The following is a 17378-nucleotide window of genomic DNA, read 5'->3' as shown; positions in this document are numbered from 1 at the left end:
AACTACCACCACAGTCTAACTCAGTAACTACCACCACAGTCTAACTCAGTAACTACCACCACAGTCTAACTCAGTAACTACCACCACAGTCTAACTCAGTAACTACCACCACAGTCTAACTCAGTAACTACCACCACAGTCTAACTCAGTAACTACCACCACAGTCTAACTCAGTAACTACCACCACAGTCTAACTCAGTAACTACCACCACAGTCTAACTCAGTAACTACCACCACAGTCTAACTCAGTAACTACCACCACAGTCTAACTCAGTAACTACCACCACAGTCTAACTCAGTAACTACCACCACAGTCTAACTCAGTAACTACCACCACAGTCTAACTCAGTAACTACCACCACAGTCTAACTCAGTAACTACCACCACAGTCTAACTCAGTAACTACCACCACAGTCTAACTCAGTAACTACCACCACAGTCTAACTCAGTAACTACCACCACAGTCTAACTCAGTAACTACCACCACAGTCTAACTCAGTAACTACCACCACAGTCTAACTCAGTAACTACCACCACAGTCTAACTCAGTAACTACCACCACAGTCTAACTCAGTAACTACCACCACAGTCTAACTCAGTAACTACCACCACAGTCTAACTCAGTAACCATCACCACAGTCTAACTCAGTAACCATCACCACAGTCTAACTCAGTAACTACCACCACAGTCTAACTCAGTAACTACCACCACAGTCTAACTCAGTAACCATCACCACAGTCTAACTCAGTAACCATCACCACAGTCTAACTCAGTAACTACCACCACAGTCTAACTCAGTAACTACCACCACAGTCTAACTCAGTAACTACCACCACAGTCTTACTCAGTAACTACCACCACAGTCTAACAATCTAACTCAGTAACTACCACAGTCTAACTCAGTAACTACCACAGTCCTACTCAGTAACTACCACCACAGTCTAACTCTGTTCAAATTTGAAACTGAATTTTTACAAAAAGTTTTTGAAATTTATGCAGTTGATAGCAATTATTTTGCATATGAAACCTGTATCCCAATGATAAGATAATAAGTTACACAATGAATTCTTATGATGACAAATATACAGTGTATCCTGATCAAGTAGATGCACTACATTCCAATGATGATTTAGAGAGTGTGTATTTCAAAGATAGTTTATTCTCCCATTAGTATATTTCAATCATATACAGTGTATTCCAAAGATGAGTTACTCACACAACATGTATGTTTGATACCTATGGTAAGTTTCTCCACATTTCTGTCATTTGTCGAGGTACTTACGAGAAGTGGGCAGCTAGCAGTTGATATCTGCCAATTCCATTCATCCTTTTAGTCATTTTTAAATATTTCAATTTGTAAACAACATTGATAGCATTCCTCAGTTTTCTCACACTTCCACAGATCTATAACACCTCCTTGTCTGAGAATTAATCTAATAGTTTAGTTCCAAGAAATTACGGAAACTAGTTACATCTCCAAACAGGACCTTAAATCTGCTCCACACACAAATGATCATATAAACAACTGACATGAACAGATTCCATTTTGGATTGTGATAGCTACAAAGAAGGGAATGGCCGAGTCAGAGGTGGGTTATACTCTGGTGGGAGGTTGGTCTACGGAGTGTCTGGTACTGACAGATGTACAGCCGCCCACACTACAGGAGGCCACACATACATCAATGTGGCATTTAACATTCAAATTTAGATCCAACCAACATCTTGCACATTTCACAGGCATTTTTCATTTAACATTCAAATGGCAAGAATTCCATAAAACTACAATAACCATGAGTGGATTCCATGTCTGAAGTTCCAAACAAAATGATTTGTTAGCTTTCAAAGAATATTCAAGGCATTTATAATCAACCAGCGTTTATCTGCAATATCTGGAACATTGTATTTCAATAAATCTGATGTTTATTTAAAAACCAGAATTTGATAAATAAATTTTCGTTTTTCTTGAGTATATAAGTATAAACCGCGTTAGTTTAAATTACAAGCATATCGAAGAAGTTGACCAAACATAATTAAAGTCTATATATATTTACGTGAATAATACTGGACGAAGGCTGAAAGCCTCAGGTTCATAACAACAATTATTTAACAAATACTTTATAGGAGTGTCAATAACATTTTCAATAAGATTCATCAGTTTGGAAATATGTAATATCATTGTTTTACTTTTTAAACAAACATTGTACGTATTAGATATACCCATATGTTTCAATATGGACTGGTCAGTCATAGCTTGACAAATTGACCAGTCAGTCTTGAAACGTTGCGACACGTAAATACGTACATTGTTTGTGTAAAAAGTGAAACTTTTATAATAGTGTCAATAATATCATTATAAATATGTAAAAAATAGTCTTATTGTGTTTCACATATCATAGAATGTTTCTTTAAAATGTTCATCAATTTAATTTTCAAACTCCCTAATTGTTTGAGCATTAACTATATAGATTTTGTCAGTCTACATACATCGTGTATATATGATAAAATAACAAACACACAGAAATGACCTCTATGCCTTTCTGCCATCTTGGACTTCTTCAGATGGACTTGTTACTATATATATACATGCATATCATTAGAGTACAGATGAGAGGAATCAACAAAATATATTCATAATACTGAAAATATCAAGGAGGTATATATATATCAAACATGAAATTCAGTCAATTTTCTTTGGGATATAGAGCTTCCCCAATGAGTGATAGTTGGTTATTATATCTATCTAACTCAAGATAGTTAATTTTCGGATTATATAAAGACACAAAGTTTACCGAAAGTCTATAAAATTATCTATTGATGGTTACATGAACATGTTAACCAATGCAGCCATCACGAGTTTGGGGACTGTTTTCTCCCACAACATTTAGATTGTATGTTCTGAAAGTCACATTTCTCTATGGAATACACTATTCCTTTATCCAATCAGCGAAACTATCGCCATGAACTATGACGTCACAATAGAAGATGACTTCAGAAAGCGTTGTTACTTGACGTCATAGGTAAAAAATTGACCAATGAAATCACGTCCAGGGTGTAACCCACTACTGGGTAACCAAAAATGTTTACCCACTCCTAGAAGATTTATCCAATCAGTCGGGAGAGAGAAAACCTATAGTGGTTGTGGGAGAAATGTTTTTATTAAATGAGTCAATAATTTAAGGTTCATTGATAAGCGAAGGTGTTATAACCAAATATAGTTTATGATAATTTTACATGATTTTATGAAAACTTTGTCCCCCAAAAATTTGCTGAATCTCAAGTACTAAATACTATTTGTAGTAGTGGCAGTAGGACACTGTGTAAACTGGGTGAGTGTGTAGAATATGTATTTGGGGACATCACGTTACACAATATTAAATCATAAATCATAATTTTACCTCTTTTTCAACCTGCAATAAAAGTCAAATAACACAAATACAATACACATCCTTCTATCTACATGTTATACTACCACTGCAAAAAAACATATCCCTCAATCCCTGCTATCTAAGGTCTATCTGTAGCCTAGTGCATTCCTCACTAAACAACCTAGACACTAAATCTGTAGCCTAGCGCATTCTTCACTAAACAACCTAGACACTAAATCTGTAGCTTAGTGCATTCTTCACTAAACAACCTAGACACTAAATCTGTAGCTTAGTGCATTCTTCACTAAACAACCTAGACACTAAATCTGTAGCTTAGTGCATTCTTCACTAAACAACCTAGACACTAAATCTGTAGCTTAGTGCATTCTTCACTAAACAACCTAGACACTAAATCTGTAGCTTAGTGCATTCTTCACTAAACAACCTAGACACTAAATCTGTAGCCTAGCGCATTCCTCACTAAAACAACCTAGACACTAAATCTGTAGCCTAGTGCATTCCTCACTAAACAAACTAGACACTAAATTTTTAGCCTAGCGCATTCTTCACTAAACAACCTAGACACTAAATCTGTAGCCTAGCGCATTCCTCACAACGACACTCTGGATATTACATTTGTAGCCTAGTGCATTCCCTGATAACAAAAAGTCGCCCCAGTGTCCTAATATCCGCATAATAACTTGTATGTCTTACTGATTATAGTACTTATACTTATCACCGTCTTATAGTATTTCAAATAAGTAGCATGAAACTCTTAATTTTTCTTTACTTCAAATCTTTTAATTAAAAGAATATTATGAAATTGATGTTTTTTATACACTGTAGAAGAATGCATCATGTTGAAATATCACACAGTCTTTTTATAACATTCACCTCAGAAACCAACTAGCAGTACACGAACAAGTCTTCACACACTAAAGGAAACCTTATATCATCGGCGACCAGATAGCTCAATTGATAGAGTGTCCATCTAGAGTTCAGAGGGTCCCGGGTTCGAACCCCGGTCTGGCTGTGCATTTTTCCTCTCCTGTTATTTATCAGGCATTTGTTTGCTTGGCATGTTACCAGCAGAATTGGACAACTGCTACTATTGATGGGTGTCAAATTTATCAAAATAAATTGGGGTAACCCCTGAGTTTTTGGGTGAAGCAGTTTATTGGGAGATTAGTTTGGGAGCCTGCTGCCATCCTATCAGTCTATACAATCATAGTATCAGTGTCTGTGTCAATTTTAAAAACTGCTGCATTCTAAATTAAAGGTATAAATGTAGAACATGTCAATATACAATAAAAGATGTTTTAATTTTGATATAAGACTTGATAAAATTGTGTGGGTTTTAGAGCGATGCCATGTTGATAAGGACATCATCAGTATTATACCCTTCAAATTGGCAGGGTTTTTTTGAAAAAAAAAAAAAGTTTAAAAATTGATATTATCTAAAAATTTATGGAGACTTCAATATGTTGATGTGCTTACATGAAAATCATTGAGTGTCATCCTTAAATAATGAATCAATTAACCATATCATAGTTGAAGTCTATTTGATAAATAAATTTTTAATTTGTTTGGAGTTGAAATATGTTTAAATTGAAAAAATCCTCTTTTTACCTATAAGAACAATCAATTTTTTTCTGTGCATTATGCTCTTGAAATGGCCTTACCCCTTACTGTAAAGAACTTGAGTCACTTTTTTATGGGGGATACGAATATGATGTGACACGCCCCCATCACTACTTACATTTTAACTTACAAAACTAGATGTAAGGATCCACTAGCCTACTCAATCAGCTCAATATTTACTGACAGGTATACATATATATATATATAACTGATACGTCAGCCATAGTTCACATACAGTAGAACCTCTATTAGTCATATGGATATTCCAAAGATTTCTAAAGTCGTGACAATCTTGCTGCTCTAGTAGCCAAAAATTAACCCAACAAAAAGATGCACTACTGCCTAGACTTTTCACCATACTATCAAACCAACAGAAGAAATCAATCTAAACTACAAAATCTAAATTATGAAATAGCATCACTTAATTTTCATTGATGAGATAGAGTATCCAACTTACCCCTCCAGGTTTACTGTGACTGTGGCATTACCCTCGCCGTGGTCATTCTTGGCTGTGACCTTGTACTGTCCACTGTCCTTTGCTGTGAAACTCTACAATTGGAAATAGATTAAACATCAATTACAATGTCACATCATTAAACAACTGTAATTACATGTCACATCATTAAACAATTGTAATTACATGTCACATCATTAAACAACTGTAATTACATGTCAAATCATTAAACAACTGTAATTACACATCACATTGCTGAAACAACTGTAATTACACGTCACATCATTAAACAACTGTAATTTCACGTTACATCATTAAACAACTAATTACACATCACATCGCTGAAAAAACTGTAATAACACATCACATCATTAAACAACTGTAATTACACATCACATAATTAAACAACTGTAATTATACATCACATCGCTGAAACAACTGTAATTACACGTCACATCTCGGAAATAACTAATTACACGTCAAATCGCTGAAACAACTGTAATTACAGGTAGCTATATACATGTAATGGTAAGGAAGCTAAAGACACATGTCATGGTTATTTCAATATTCAATTTCAAATTAAAGCAGGGATTTATTTGTAGCCGATAATTGGATTTCCAGAATTCAAAATATCGGGACGTAATATATAATTCAATTGAGTATAGTCAGATCTAAGCAGCAGAATGTATGAATGCCATTCTACAGGCCATGTGTTAAACGTCAAGGAAAAAGCTTGGAGATTATTAAACATCTTTACTGGTGTTATCATATCTTGGTTTATTGGAGTTCTGTGCTAGCAATTTTGTAACATGAACTTATGATTTTAAATTATCAACTACCAAAATAAATAACTTTGTTCATTTCTAAATCTTGGTTCCCAAGACAAACACTGCAAAAATTTATCATTGAATTACCAAAAGTGCTATTTATGTAACACATTCTCCAGCATATCAGCGCTACAATCATTAACATTCAAAACATTATCATTTAGCCACATAATGGGCCACAATAGCTTGTGTTTCAATGATAAACATAAGCTTCCTTTAACTTAAACTGGAGCCAAAATGCTTCCAAAAATATCTCAATATACACTTACACATACCCATAAATATTTTGTATTTCATGCCAAGTAATCATTTCCACAACTGCATTTAACATTACTATAAAAACACCATACATGATATATCTTACTCTCAAACGTCAGTTCTAATCTCAATGTCTTCCACATTTCAACTGTTTTTGGAAACAGCAGAATAAAGAAACACTGTTACAATTGTGTGCACTCATAGCCCTGTTCACAATGGAAATGATTCTGGATAACGGTAACAATCACAACCTCCTTCTAATCTCATTTACAATTAACCCTCAGGTTTCCTTCAAAAAATGTAATATAAAATTTTATCAAAAAAAAAAAAAAATCTAGACAATTTCTACAGGTTGGTGAGTAAAAATGGATTTGTGAAAAGATTCATGTAGCACAACCAATGAGTGTTTATATGTGATGTTTCAATGACTAGTACGGTATGTGTAAAATATGTACGCTAAAATATTTGCATGGACAGCTCGTACATATTTTACACCTTTGTGTACATACGCTTCACTGGTCATTTGTCTGAAAGTGACAGAGTACATACAGTACTAGTCAGCGAAACGTCACTTTACCATAATGGTGAAATGAAGGGTTTAAGTATATTTAGTTTATTTTATTTTTGTTAAACCAATTCTGTTTTAGTTCACCTCAATTAGATGTCCTATATATGAAATATCAAAAATCAAGTCTAGGGTAGAGAAATTTAGGGTGGGGCACGATGGCTTCACTTCACCATTATAGTGAAATGAACCACGGTTCATACTACCATTATGGTATTTCTACCCCGGTTCATATCATCATGCTCCAGAATACCATGCTACACTGATTCATTTGACAAGTTTTACCATGACATCCAAAAATAGTTGGTGTTCGTCTCCCTTATTGGTTGTCCTCATCTTGTAGCGGAAGTTTTGAGTGATGATTCTGCCGTCCTTGAACCAGGTGACGATAGGCTTGGGGTTAGCCGTACAATTACATTCTATAGAGAGGTTCTTGTTCTCCTGGTTCACCACTGGTTTGTCCGTGAACGTAGGGGCCGTCCCGGCTGGCTTTGGCTTGGCACCACCTGTACAACATCAATGTGGCATGTTTCATTTTACTTCTTGAAAGTATGCTATATTAACCTTTTCACCCCTATGTAACATTAGAAGACTCTTCCATGTATTGATCTGGATGAGTCCATTTTGGTCTACAGGGGTGAAAGGGTTAATTCACTTCAAAAATAACTACAAAAATTCTAATTCACAGAAGCTGATTTCATGTTCTTCTCACATCAACTGTCACGATGAAAAAGTAGATATTGCATGACTTCTCATGATTTCAAGAAATTCACATTATGGAATCCATTTATATAACAAAAGGTCCGTCTGAAATAAGTAACAAGTGTACGTATGCATCTAAAAGCCAGGAGAGAAAACCTTACATAATTGTGTTACATATCATAACTTGGTTGAATTGTGTAAGGTATCAACAGATACCCTATTTACCATAGGTTTGGTTTATTTATGTTTTACGTCCTATTAACAGCTATGGTCATTTAAGGACCTGTAAGACTTTGGTGGTGGAGGAAAGCCGGAGTTCCCGGAGAAAAACCACCGACCTACAGCCAGTACCTGGCGACCGCCCCACGTAGGCCTCGAACCCGCGACCCATTGGTTGAGGGCTAGTGGTAGCAGAATGTCAGACGCCTTAATCACTTGGCCATTGTGGCCCCCTTTACCATAGGACTCTTATATTACTGCAGTAGTAAAGATACATTGAAGATTGACTTCTATACACTAAGTCGTGCTATACCTACCCTGGAAGTTAAGGGTGATGTTGGCGTTAGATTCACCAAGGTCGTTGGCTGCAGTACACTTGTACGATCCGCCATCTTCTGTCTGAGGATCCTGTAAAAACAAGTACTCATGTAAGTTCTCAAGTGTGCTACTCAAAATTTGCTAAGGATCACATATATATTGTACTACATCTGTTTATAATTTACCAAATAAGCAATAGCAAGGGATTTTTTGCAGTATTTCATTGTTGTTTTGTTTCACATATATATTAAAATAATAAGGAACAGCAAACCTGCCACCAGAAAGATTAGGCAGTCATACTACCCTTTAATGCAACAATGAGGTACACACTTAAAAACTGCATACCAAAAACATCGCTCACAAGTATCCAACAACAGCACATGTCATGCCCCCCAGCACCATTCGACAGTGAATACCGTTTTCAAATCTTAAACCTTTCTGGCAGATAAGGAACTTTTAAGAATCTGCTGGGATTCAGATGTGGAGAGCAAGTCAATTAATTGAATGGGTTCTTTCTCCAGGTATTCTTTAAATGATGCTTGCTCTACAGGGTCTTCTGTTAATATCCATCAGAATAAAAGTTGGTCCGTTACAACCGTAAAGTCTATAACATAAACACCAAGAACCTCTCCACAGTAAATGTAATGTGTCACTTGTAAATATGCAGAGGTTGATGATAGCTCTGTATGCATAGATATCTACCTCACACTGTTCTATATCTCTGTATATAGAGATATCTACCTCAGACTGCTCTATATCTCTGTATGTGGAGATATCTACCTCACACTAGCCTATATCTCTGTATGTAGAAATATTTACCTCATACTGGTCTAGATCTCTGTATGTATAGATAACTACCTCACACTGGTCTATATCTCAGTATGTAGAGATATCTACCTCATACTGGTCTATATCTCTGTATGTAGAGATATCTACCTCACACTAGTCTATATCTCTGTATGTAGAGATATTTACCTCATACTGGTCTATATCTCTGTATGTATAGATATCTACCTCACACTGCTCTATATCTCTGTATGTAGAGATATCTACCTCATACTGGTCTATATCTCCGTATGTAGAGATATATACTTCATACTGGTCTATATCTCTGTATGTAGAGATATCTACCTCATACTGCTCTATATCTCTGTATGTAGAGATATCTACCTCACACTGGTCTATATATCTGTATGTATAGATATCTACCTCACACTGCTCTATATCTCTGTATGTAGAGATATCTACCTCATACTGGTCTATATCTCTGTATGTAGAGATATATACTTCACACATGAATATATTCATGTATCTAGATACACTAGTCTATATCTCAATATGTAAAGATATCTTCTTCACAAAACTATAAATAAGTCTCTACCATGCCTATTTCCTGGTGAGAAAAGATTCTTTCAAAGTGTTGACCACAATCAAAACCCAATGTTTCAGAGATGAGTAAGATAATACCCTGCAGTCTGTGAGACTGCTAACATTTGGAAATTAGTCAAATTCCTCTTCCAAAATTAGCATCTGAAGTTATTTTAAGCACTAGGGACTACTCCTGTGTAAACATTAGATATATAACAGAGATAGTTTGTAAGTTCCTGTCAAAGTCATCAGACTGAACCAGGTCTGTATCTCCAGTGTAATCTACGAGTCTACATGTATACATGTACATTTACAAATCTTTACTGTGGAGTGTAACATTTATTTTGAAGTGTATTCAATTTGTTGTTACAGCCATAAATGGTCTGGTAATACGTTGATGAAATGAACTCTGGAAAGTTTATTTCCTTGGAAGTGGTATTAAACATTTCCAAATGATAGGCTGAATGAAGACATTATGATTTCACCAATTTTGGCAATTTAATATTGGACTTCCAGACATTTTGAGTACAGTTTGCCTGTACTCAAGCCTAAAGCAGCTTAGTATATATATGCCAATTGACTATTGTCATTGCACATCTCTGTCCATTTCTTTTATTTTTATACAAAAGTTTTGAGAAAAGAAAATCAATATGTCTTCATGAAAAGCTTCAAGCCTTCAAATAGATTTACATCAAAATTGTCTGATATCATTGCCACTTCATTTTTAAAGTTTGAAGCGTTTATTAAACTCAACGTGGAGTAGCAGAGAGCACTTGTGTATCCATGGAAACAAGAGTGTAGCTCTCTTGAATACGGAGTCCGTCATTAACTCTAATTGGTAATAACAGACTTTAGTATCAAAACAACAATGCAGTCAAACACTTGTTGCTATGGAAACACTTATAACCAGGTTTTCGTACATCCTGCCAAGAAGCTATTATGATGTTAGGCAATAATAATAGCTGAGATAAAGGCTATCATTGTGTTTTTCCAATATTTCAATAGCAAAATTATAATGAAGTACTTGTTTCTTGTTTTCATTGATATACAGGAAACCATTTCCACATAGGACCTCCCACCCTTCTTTCTACACAACAGTTAACCAAGTATCAGCAGACAGTCATTAAAAGCATACACCCCTTAAATTTCATAATGAACTATTCCAACCTTTGAATTGGAAGAGTTCAAATTTGTCTTCAGGGATGATTGAGTTAAAATCATGAAATTTCCCCTTTTTTTTAACATAAGATTTGTTTGTTTGTGTTTTATGTCCTATTAACAGCTATGGTCATTTAAGGACGTGCCAGGGTTTGGCGGTGGAGGAAAGTTACCAGAGAAAAAGAACCTACCTACGGCCAGTATCTGGCCACTGACCCTTGTAGGTCTCGAACCCGCGACCCAGTGGTGGAGGACTAGTGGTAGCAGAATGTCAGACGCCTTAACCACTTGGCCACTGCGGACCCTTTTTGGGAGGTAAATGCTCATGGTAGAAGACGATATGTCATAAATTGTAAGAACCTGAGCCTGTGACATTTGTCACCAGATACATAGATTGTAAGAACCTGAGCCTGTGACATTTGTCACCAGATACATAGATTGTAAGAACCTGAGCCTGTGACATTTGTCACCAGATACATAGAAGAACAAATAAGATATAATGACCAACTTCAAAACTAGCAACATTCACCCTGTACAGGGTTCTTCAGGTTCGTTTCAAAAACACAATGTAATGATGTCAAAATTGTACAATTACACTACAATTGTAGCGTGATGTCATAATGTACACAAGATTGGTGGACAATCTAACACAAAATTTTACTGTGACCTGTTTAGACTAAGGTTTTAAAATATAGATAAAATGATTTGTCCTAGTTTTGGTGGATTTCACAAACTAACAATGAACTCAGAACACGCATGAGCTAGTGTACATAGACAACAAACTTAAACCAAATCTTCACGAAATTTCCATTTTAATAAACATATTCCTGAATGTGCTGGTGATAAATTTAATGTATTAAATTTATATCAATTACGATCATCTGACACTATTCTAAGAGAAAAGAAAGATCATTTCATAAAAAAAAAAAAAAAAACCAGTCTGAACACATGTTAAGGGTGTCAGCTGCTAGTTTCAAAGTCGGTCATTATACCTTATATTTTCTGTACTTAACAACTTCACAAACATTGAAACTTTTAATATACATGTATATTCAGTGATGTGCCATGTTTCAAGTTACACTATTTTCCAATTGGATTCTATGTTGATTTACTTTTTTTCAAAAACTGTTCGTGACCTCATTCAACATCCAATTCTGATAAAATTTAACATCTTGTTGGAGAATTAACCAATCTTTAATTACTCCGGTAATATTTGTATTATTATCCCTGGCTTAGTTGTTGAGATATCACTTTTCATCCAAGCATAAAGATTATACTTTAACATCATTCCCATGGACACAATGCTTAATTTTGACATAAAAATTGTTTTTGCCAAATAACCTTTCATGGTTAGAAATATTTTCAACAGATAATTATGTAAATGGTACCTTAAGGAGTGCTGTACAATTCTCTAGCTTTGAGCTGAATTAAAACAATTTTTGACTTAAAACGAAGCCAGGACAGTTAATTTTCCAGAAGTAAATTAACATGGAATCCAATAGGAAAATGATGTAAGGTGAAAGACTCATGTCGATGTATATATTGACTATCTTTGGTGAAAATGGTACTGTGTAATGGTGAAAACTTTACAGTCAACTTCCCTAAAACTCTATAGTTTGGATAGTTGTAGTGGCGTATTATCCTGGAGCACATGTTTGTTGTTTGAATATCTAAAGGAAGTGATATTTCAATCATTTAGAGCTGAGGATGATAAACAGGAGCAGTTTCTCCTAACTTCCTGTTGTAATGAAAATGTTAGCCAAAATTTGATGATCTATAAATAAAATCTGTACAAACATTTCTTTCCTTTTTACTGAAACCCAAATCCATTAGATTTGGTAAGTTTCATTGGGTAATGTGTACATCAGGATGGTGCCTTTAACTTACAGGTGTAATGATGATTAAGTATATATATCTATAAGGACTGTGGGTGGTGCAGACATTCATCACCATTACCAGCCCCAGTGTTATAACTAGCTGTACACACAACGTCCTAAGAGCAATAGGATCTGGCCTTCTGTGATTCTCACAACATTCCAGTTAATGACTTAAAAAACTGCTGCAAGGAAATGCAAGAAATTTCAGCTAATTTGTAACAGACAGAAAATAAAACGTGTTTGTCTGTGCATGATCGGACTGAACATGAGTGATTATTATTGTCTACCCTGCCCGTCCATCAGTAGGGTGTTTCCTCTCCTCCTGTTTGAAATAGACGCAGGTTATGTAATTATCCTAACAGTGCATAAGTGTTTCCTTTCCCGAGACAGCATCAGTAGGATTGGCTACGAACATTCCCACAAAACCAATTTAAAGTGATTGTGTTGCACCAGATATGACAGTAATGACTTGGCTCCATAGAAACTCACACTAGACATCTGTACGCTCTAAACTGGAAAATTATTTGAATTCAAAAACTTTTGGATCTTATGTGAAGTGTGTATCTAACTGTTTAAAGCCATCCATTAACTCATTCACCCCTGAAGATACATTTAAACTCTTCTAATTCAAAGGTTGGAATAGTCCATTATGAAATTTCAGGGGTGAATGAGCTAAAGTGTCTATTTAACAGGAGGAACTGCAGTGAAAACTACATTGGAATCTCAGTAATCTGCTCTTGGAATGTCAATACATTTTTATAAATCTGTAAAATCTGATGTTCAAGACACTTAGGAAAAATAGCAAAGTAAATCACTGTCTATCCTTAGGCTGAAACAAAACAGGAAATGCAAGAAGTGAATATAACATTTCAACCAGAACCTCTAAGGTACAATTGTACTATACTTCATGTCTAATCAGTCAAAAGTCAAACGATTTTTGAGTGTTGGCTGAAAAGGCATAAAAAACTGTAAATAATCTTCCCTTCTGAAGACAACAGCCTAGAGACAACTCTTATCTTTCCCCATGAAGGCAACAGTCTAGAATCAACTCTAGTCTTCCCTCCTGAAGACAACAGTCTAGAGGCTACCATAGTCTACCCTCCTGAAGACAACAGTCTAGAGGCTACCATAGTCTACCCTTCTGCAGACAACAGTCTATAATCAACTCTAGTCTTCCCTCCTGAAGACAACAGTCAAGAATCAACTCTAGTCTACCCTTCTGAAGACAACAGTCTAGAATCAACTCTAGTCTACCCTACTGCAGACAACAGTCTAGAGGCTACCATAGTCTTCCCTCCTGAAGACAACAGTCTAGAGGCTACCATAGTCTACCCTTCTGCAGACAACAGTCTAGAATCAACTCTAGTCTACCCTTCTGCAGACAACAGTCTAGAGGCTACCATAGTCTACCCTTCTGCAGACAACAGTCTAGAGGCTACCATAGTCTACCCTTCTGCAGACAACAGTCAAGAATCAACTCTAGTCTACCCTTCTGCAGACAACAGTCTATAATCAACTCTAGTCTTCCCTCCTGAAGACAACAGTCTAGAGGCTACCATAGTCTACCCTCCTGCAGACAACAGTCTAGAATCAACTCTAGTCTTCCCTCCTGAAGACGACAGTCAAGAATCAACTCTAGTCTACCCTTCTGAAGACAACAGTCTAGAATCAACTCGATCTAGTCTTCCCTCCTGAGGACAACAGTCTAGCGACTACCGTAGTCTTACCTCCTGAATACAATAGTCTAGAGACTACCATAGCCTGCCCTCCTAAATACAACAGTCTAGAGGCTACCATAGTCTACACTTCTGAAGACAACAGTCTAGAATCAAATCAACTCTAGTCTTCCCTCCTGAAGACAACAGTCTACAGCCTACTGAGGTCTTCCTTTCTAAAGACAACAGTCTAGAATCAACTCTAGTCTTCCCTCCTGAAGACAACAGTCTAGAATCAACTCTAGTCTTCCCTCCTGCAGACAACAGTCTAGAGACTACTGTAGTCTTCCCTCTGAAGACAACAGTCTAGAAACTACCATAGTCTGCCCTCCTAAAGACAACAGTCTAGAGGCTACCATAGTCTACACTTCTGAAGACAACAGTCTAGAATCAACTCTAGTCTTCCCTCCTGAAGACAACAGTCTAGAATCAACTCTAGTCTTCCCTCCTGAAGACAACAGTCTAGAGACTATTTTAGTCTTCCCTCCTGAAGACAACAGTCTAGAGGCTACCATAGTCTGCCCTCCTGAAGACAACAGTCTAGAGACTACCATAGTCTTCCCTCCTGAAGACAACAATCTACAGACTACCATAGTCTTCATTATTGAAGACAACAGACTATTATATTTATTTCCGACAACAACAGTTCAGATACAACTCTTATATACATTCCTGAAGACAACAGTCTAGAGACCACTATTGTCTGCCTATGTGAAAACAACACTTTAGATCTTTTAAACACAAAGTCTGGTAAGGCAAGGCAAAGGAACAAAGAATATTCTTGTAACAAAGTTTGGTCACAGGTATTTATTTATAACAGCAGGTCAGAGAAGAAAGGTCCCTACCTTGATCTGTAACATGGCTGTGTAGCTGTCAGACACGCCTGTAACTGGTGTGAGGGTTACACTATAACGGCCCCCATCACTGATCTCCTGGGTCTCGCGGAACCATCGTATCTTGGGAATCGGCTTGGCCTCGAGGTTACAAGTCATCACCAGCATAGCTTTCTCCTGCTTGATGGATGGTTTCTGTAGGAAATGGGGAGCCTTTCCCTCCGGGGCTCTGTGGACATATTGGACAAAAATAAGGGGACTACACAGGTAAATCGTTCCTGTAAGAAATATAGATATAACAAAAAATACCATTGTGTACTGATTCTCTCATCTAAACTTGGCTACCCAAACATTTTGAATTTTTATCATTCCCATAAGTTGTAACACAATGCCTAAATAGAAAAAATATCACCAAAGCAACATAGGTTTTCACAATAACAATACGTGTAGCTACGTATTTAAACATTTTACAATGACCATACATTTAGTTAAGTATTTGAAGGTTTCACAATAACGATATGTGTAGTTAAGTATTTGAAGGTTTCACAATAACGATACGTGTAGTTAAGTATTTGAAGGTTTCACAATAATGATACGTGTAGTTAAGTATTTAAAGGTTTCACAATAACGATACGTGTATTTAAGTATTTAAAAGTTTCACAATAATGATACGTGTAGTTAAGTATTTAAAAGTTTCACAATAACGATACGTGTATTTAAGTATTTGAAGGTTTCACAATAACGATATGTGTAGTTAAGTATTTAAAGGTTTCACAATAACGATACGTGTAGTTAAGTATTTAAAGGTTTCACAATAACAAAACGTGTAACTACTCATTTAAAAGTTTCACAATAACGATACGTGTATTTAAGTATTTGAAGGTTTCACAATAACGATACAGTTAAGTATTTGAAGGTTTCACAATAACGATACGTGTAGTTAAGTATTTGAAGGTTTCACAATAACGATACGTGTAGTTAAGTATTTGAAGGTTTCACAATAACGATACGTGTAGTTAAGTATTTGAAGGTTTCACAATAACGATACGTGTAGTTAAGTATTTGAAGGTTTCACAATAACGATACGTGTAGTTAAGTATTTGAAGGTTTCACAATAACGATACGTGTAGTTAAGTATTTGAAGGTTTCACAATAACGATACGTGTAGTTAAGTATTTGAAGGTTTCACAATAACGATACGTGTAGTTAAGTATTTGAAGGTTTCACAATAACGATACGTGTAGTTAAGTATTTGAAGGTTTCACAATAACGATACGTGTAGTTAAGTATTTAAAGGTTTCACAATAACGATACAAATAGTTTAGTATTTAAAGGTTTCACAATAACGATACGTGTATTTAAGTATTTAAAGGTATCACAATAACGATACGTGTAGTTTAATATTTAAAGGTTACACAATAACAATACGTGTAACTGCTCATTTAAAAGTTTCACATTAACGATACATGTAGCTAGGTTTTATAAGACTCTACAGAGGTAATGGTAGTGTACTTACGCTGCTTTCTTTCCTGTAATAAACAGAAATAAAAACAAATTTAAAAAGTGCATCAAATGTTCAATATCTACAATGGTTTTTCACCAGTGACATGTTAAATATATCAACAGTGGGATACAATACACTGTACACTCTGTTATAAACGACAGGATACAATACACTTTACACTCTGTTAGAAAACAACAAGATACAATACTGTACACTCTGTTAGAAAAAAACAGGATACAATACTGTACACTCTGTTATAAACAACAAGATACAATACTGTACACTCTGTTAGAAAAAAACAAGATACAATACTGTACACTATGTTATAAACAACAAGATACAATACACTGTACACTCTGTAAGAAAACAACAGGATACAATACTGTACACTCTGTTATAAACAACAAGATACAATACTGTACACTCTGTTAGAAAAAAACAAGATACAATACTGTACACTATGTTATAAACAACAAGATACAATACACTGTACACTCTGTTAGAAAACAACAAGATACAATACAGTACACTCTGTTAGAAAACAACAAGATACAATACTGTACACTCTGTAAG

At 35.6% G+C, this 17378-nt stretch overlaps 1 protein-coding gene across 16 annotated transcripts in view; it reads right to left on the bottom strand.

Annotated features, from left to right (window-relative positions):
- The window catches only part of LOC110445868 (twitchin-like), a 191456-nt gene that overhangs the window by 127788 nt on the left and 46290 nt on the right, over positions 1 to 17378 (bottom strand). For 14 of the 16 annotated variants that reach the window (XM_021490707.1, XM_021490699.1, XM_021490768.1 and 11 more), the window contains 6 exons: positions 16818 to 16830; positions 15314 to 15530; positions 8350 to 8440; positions 7397 to 7617; positions 5465 to 5556; positions 3397 to 3408 (listed from right to left, as the gene is read on the bottom strand). In XM_021490707.1, coding sequence (XP_021346382.1) covers positions 3397 to 3408; positions 5465 to 5556; positions 7397 to 7617; positions 8350 to 8440; positions 15314 to 15530; positions 16818 to 16830 — 646 coding nt within the window. The remainder of the gene's footprint in view (positions 1 to 3396; positions 3409 to 5464; positions 5557 to 7396; positions 7618 to 8349; positions 8441 to 15313; positions 15531 to 16817; positions 16831 to 17378) is intronic. The other 2 variants (XM_021490735.1, XM_021490849.1) reach the window with 1 other exon arrangement.

The sequence above is a fragment of the Mizuhopecten yessoensis genome, unplaced genomic scaffold, assembly GCF_002113885.1.
Source record: "Mizuhopecten yessoensis strain PY_sf001 unplaced genomic scaffold, ASM211388v2 scaffold267, whole genome shotgun sequence".
Lineage (NCBI taxonomy): Eukaryota > Metazoa > Mollusca > Bivalvia > Pectinida > Pectinidae > Mizuhopecten > Mizuhopecten yessoensis.
This window is presented reverse-complemented; position numbering and strand designations above follow the sequence as displayed.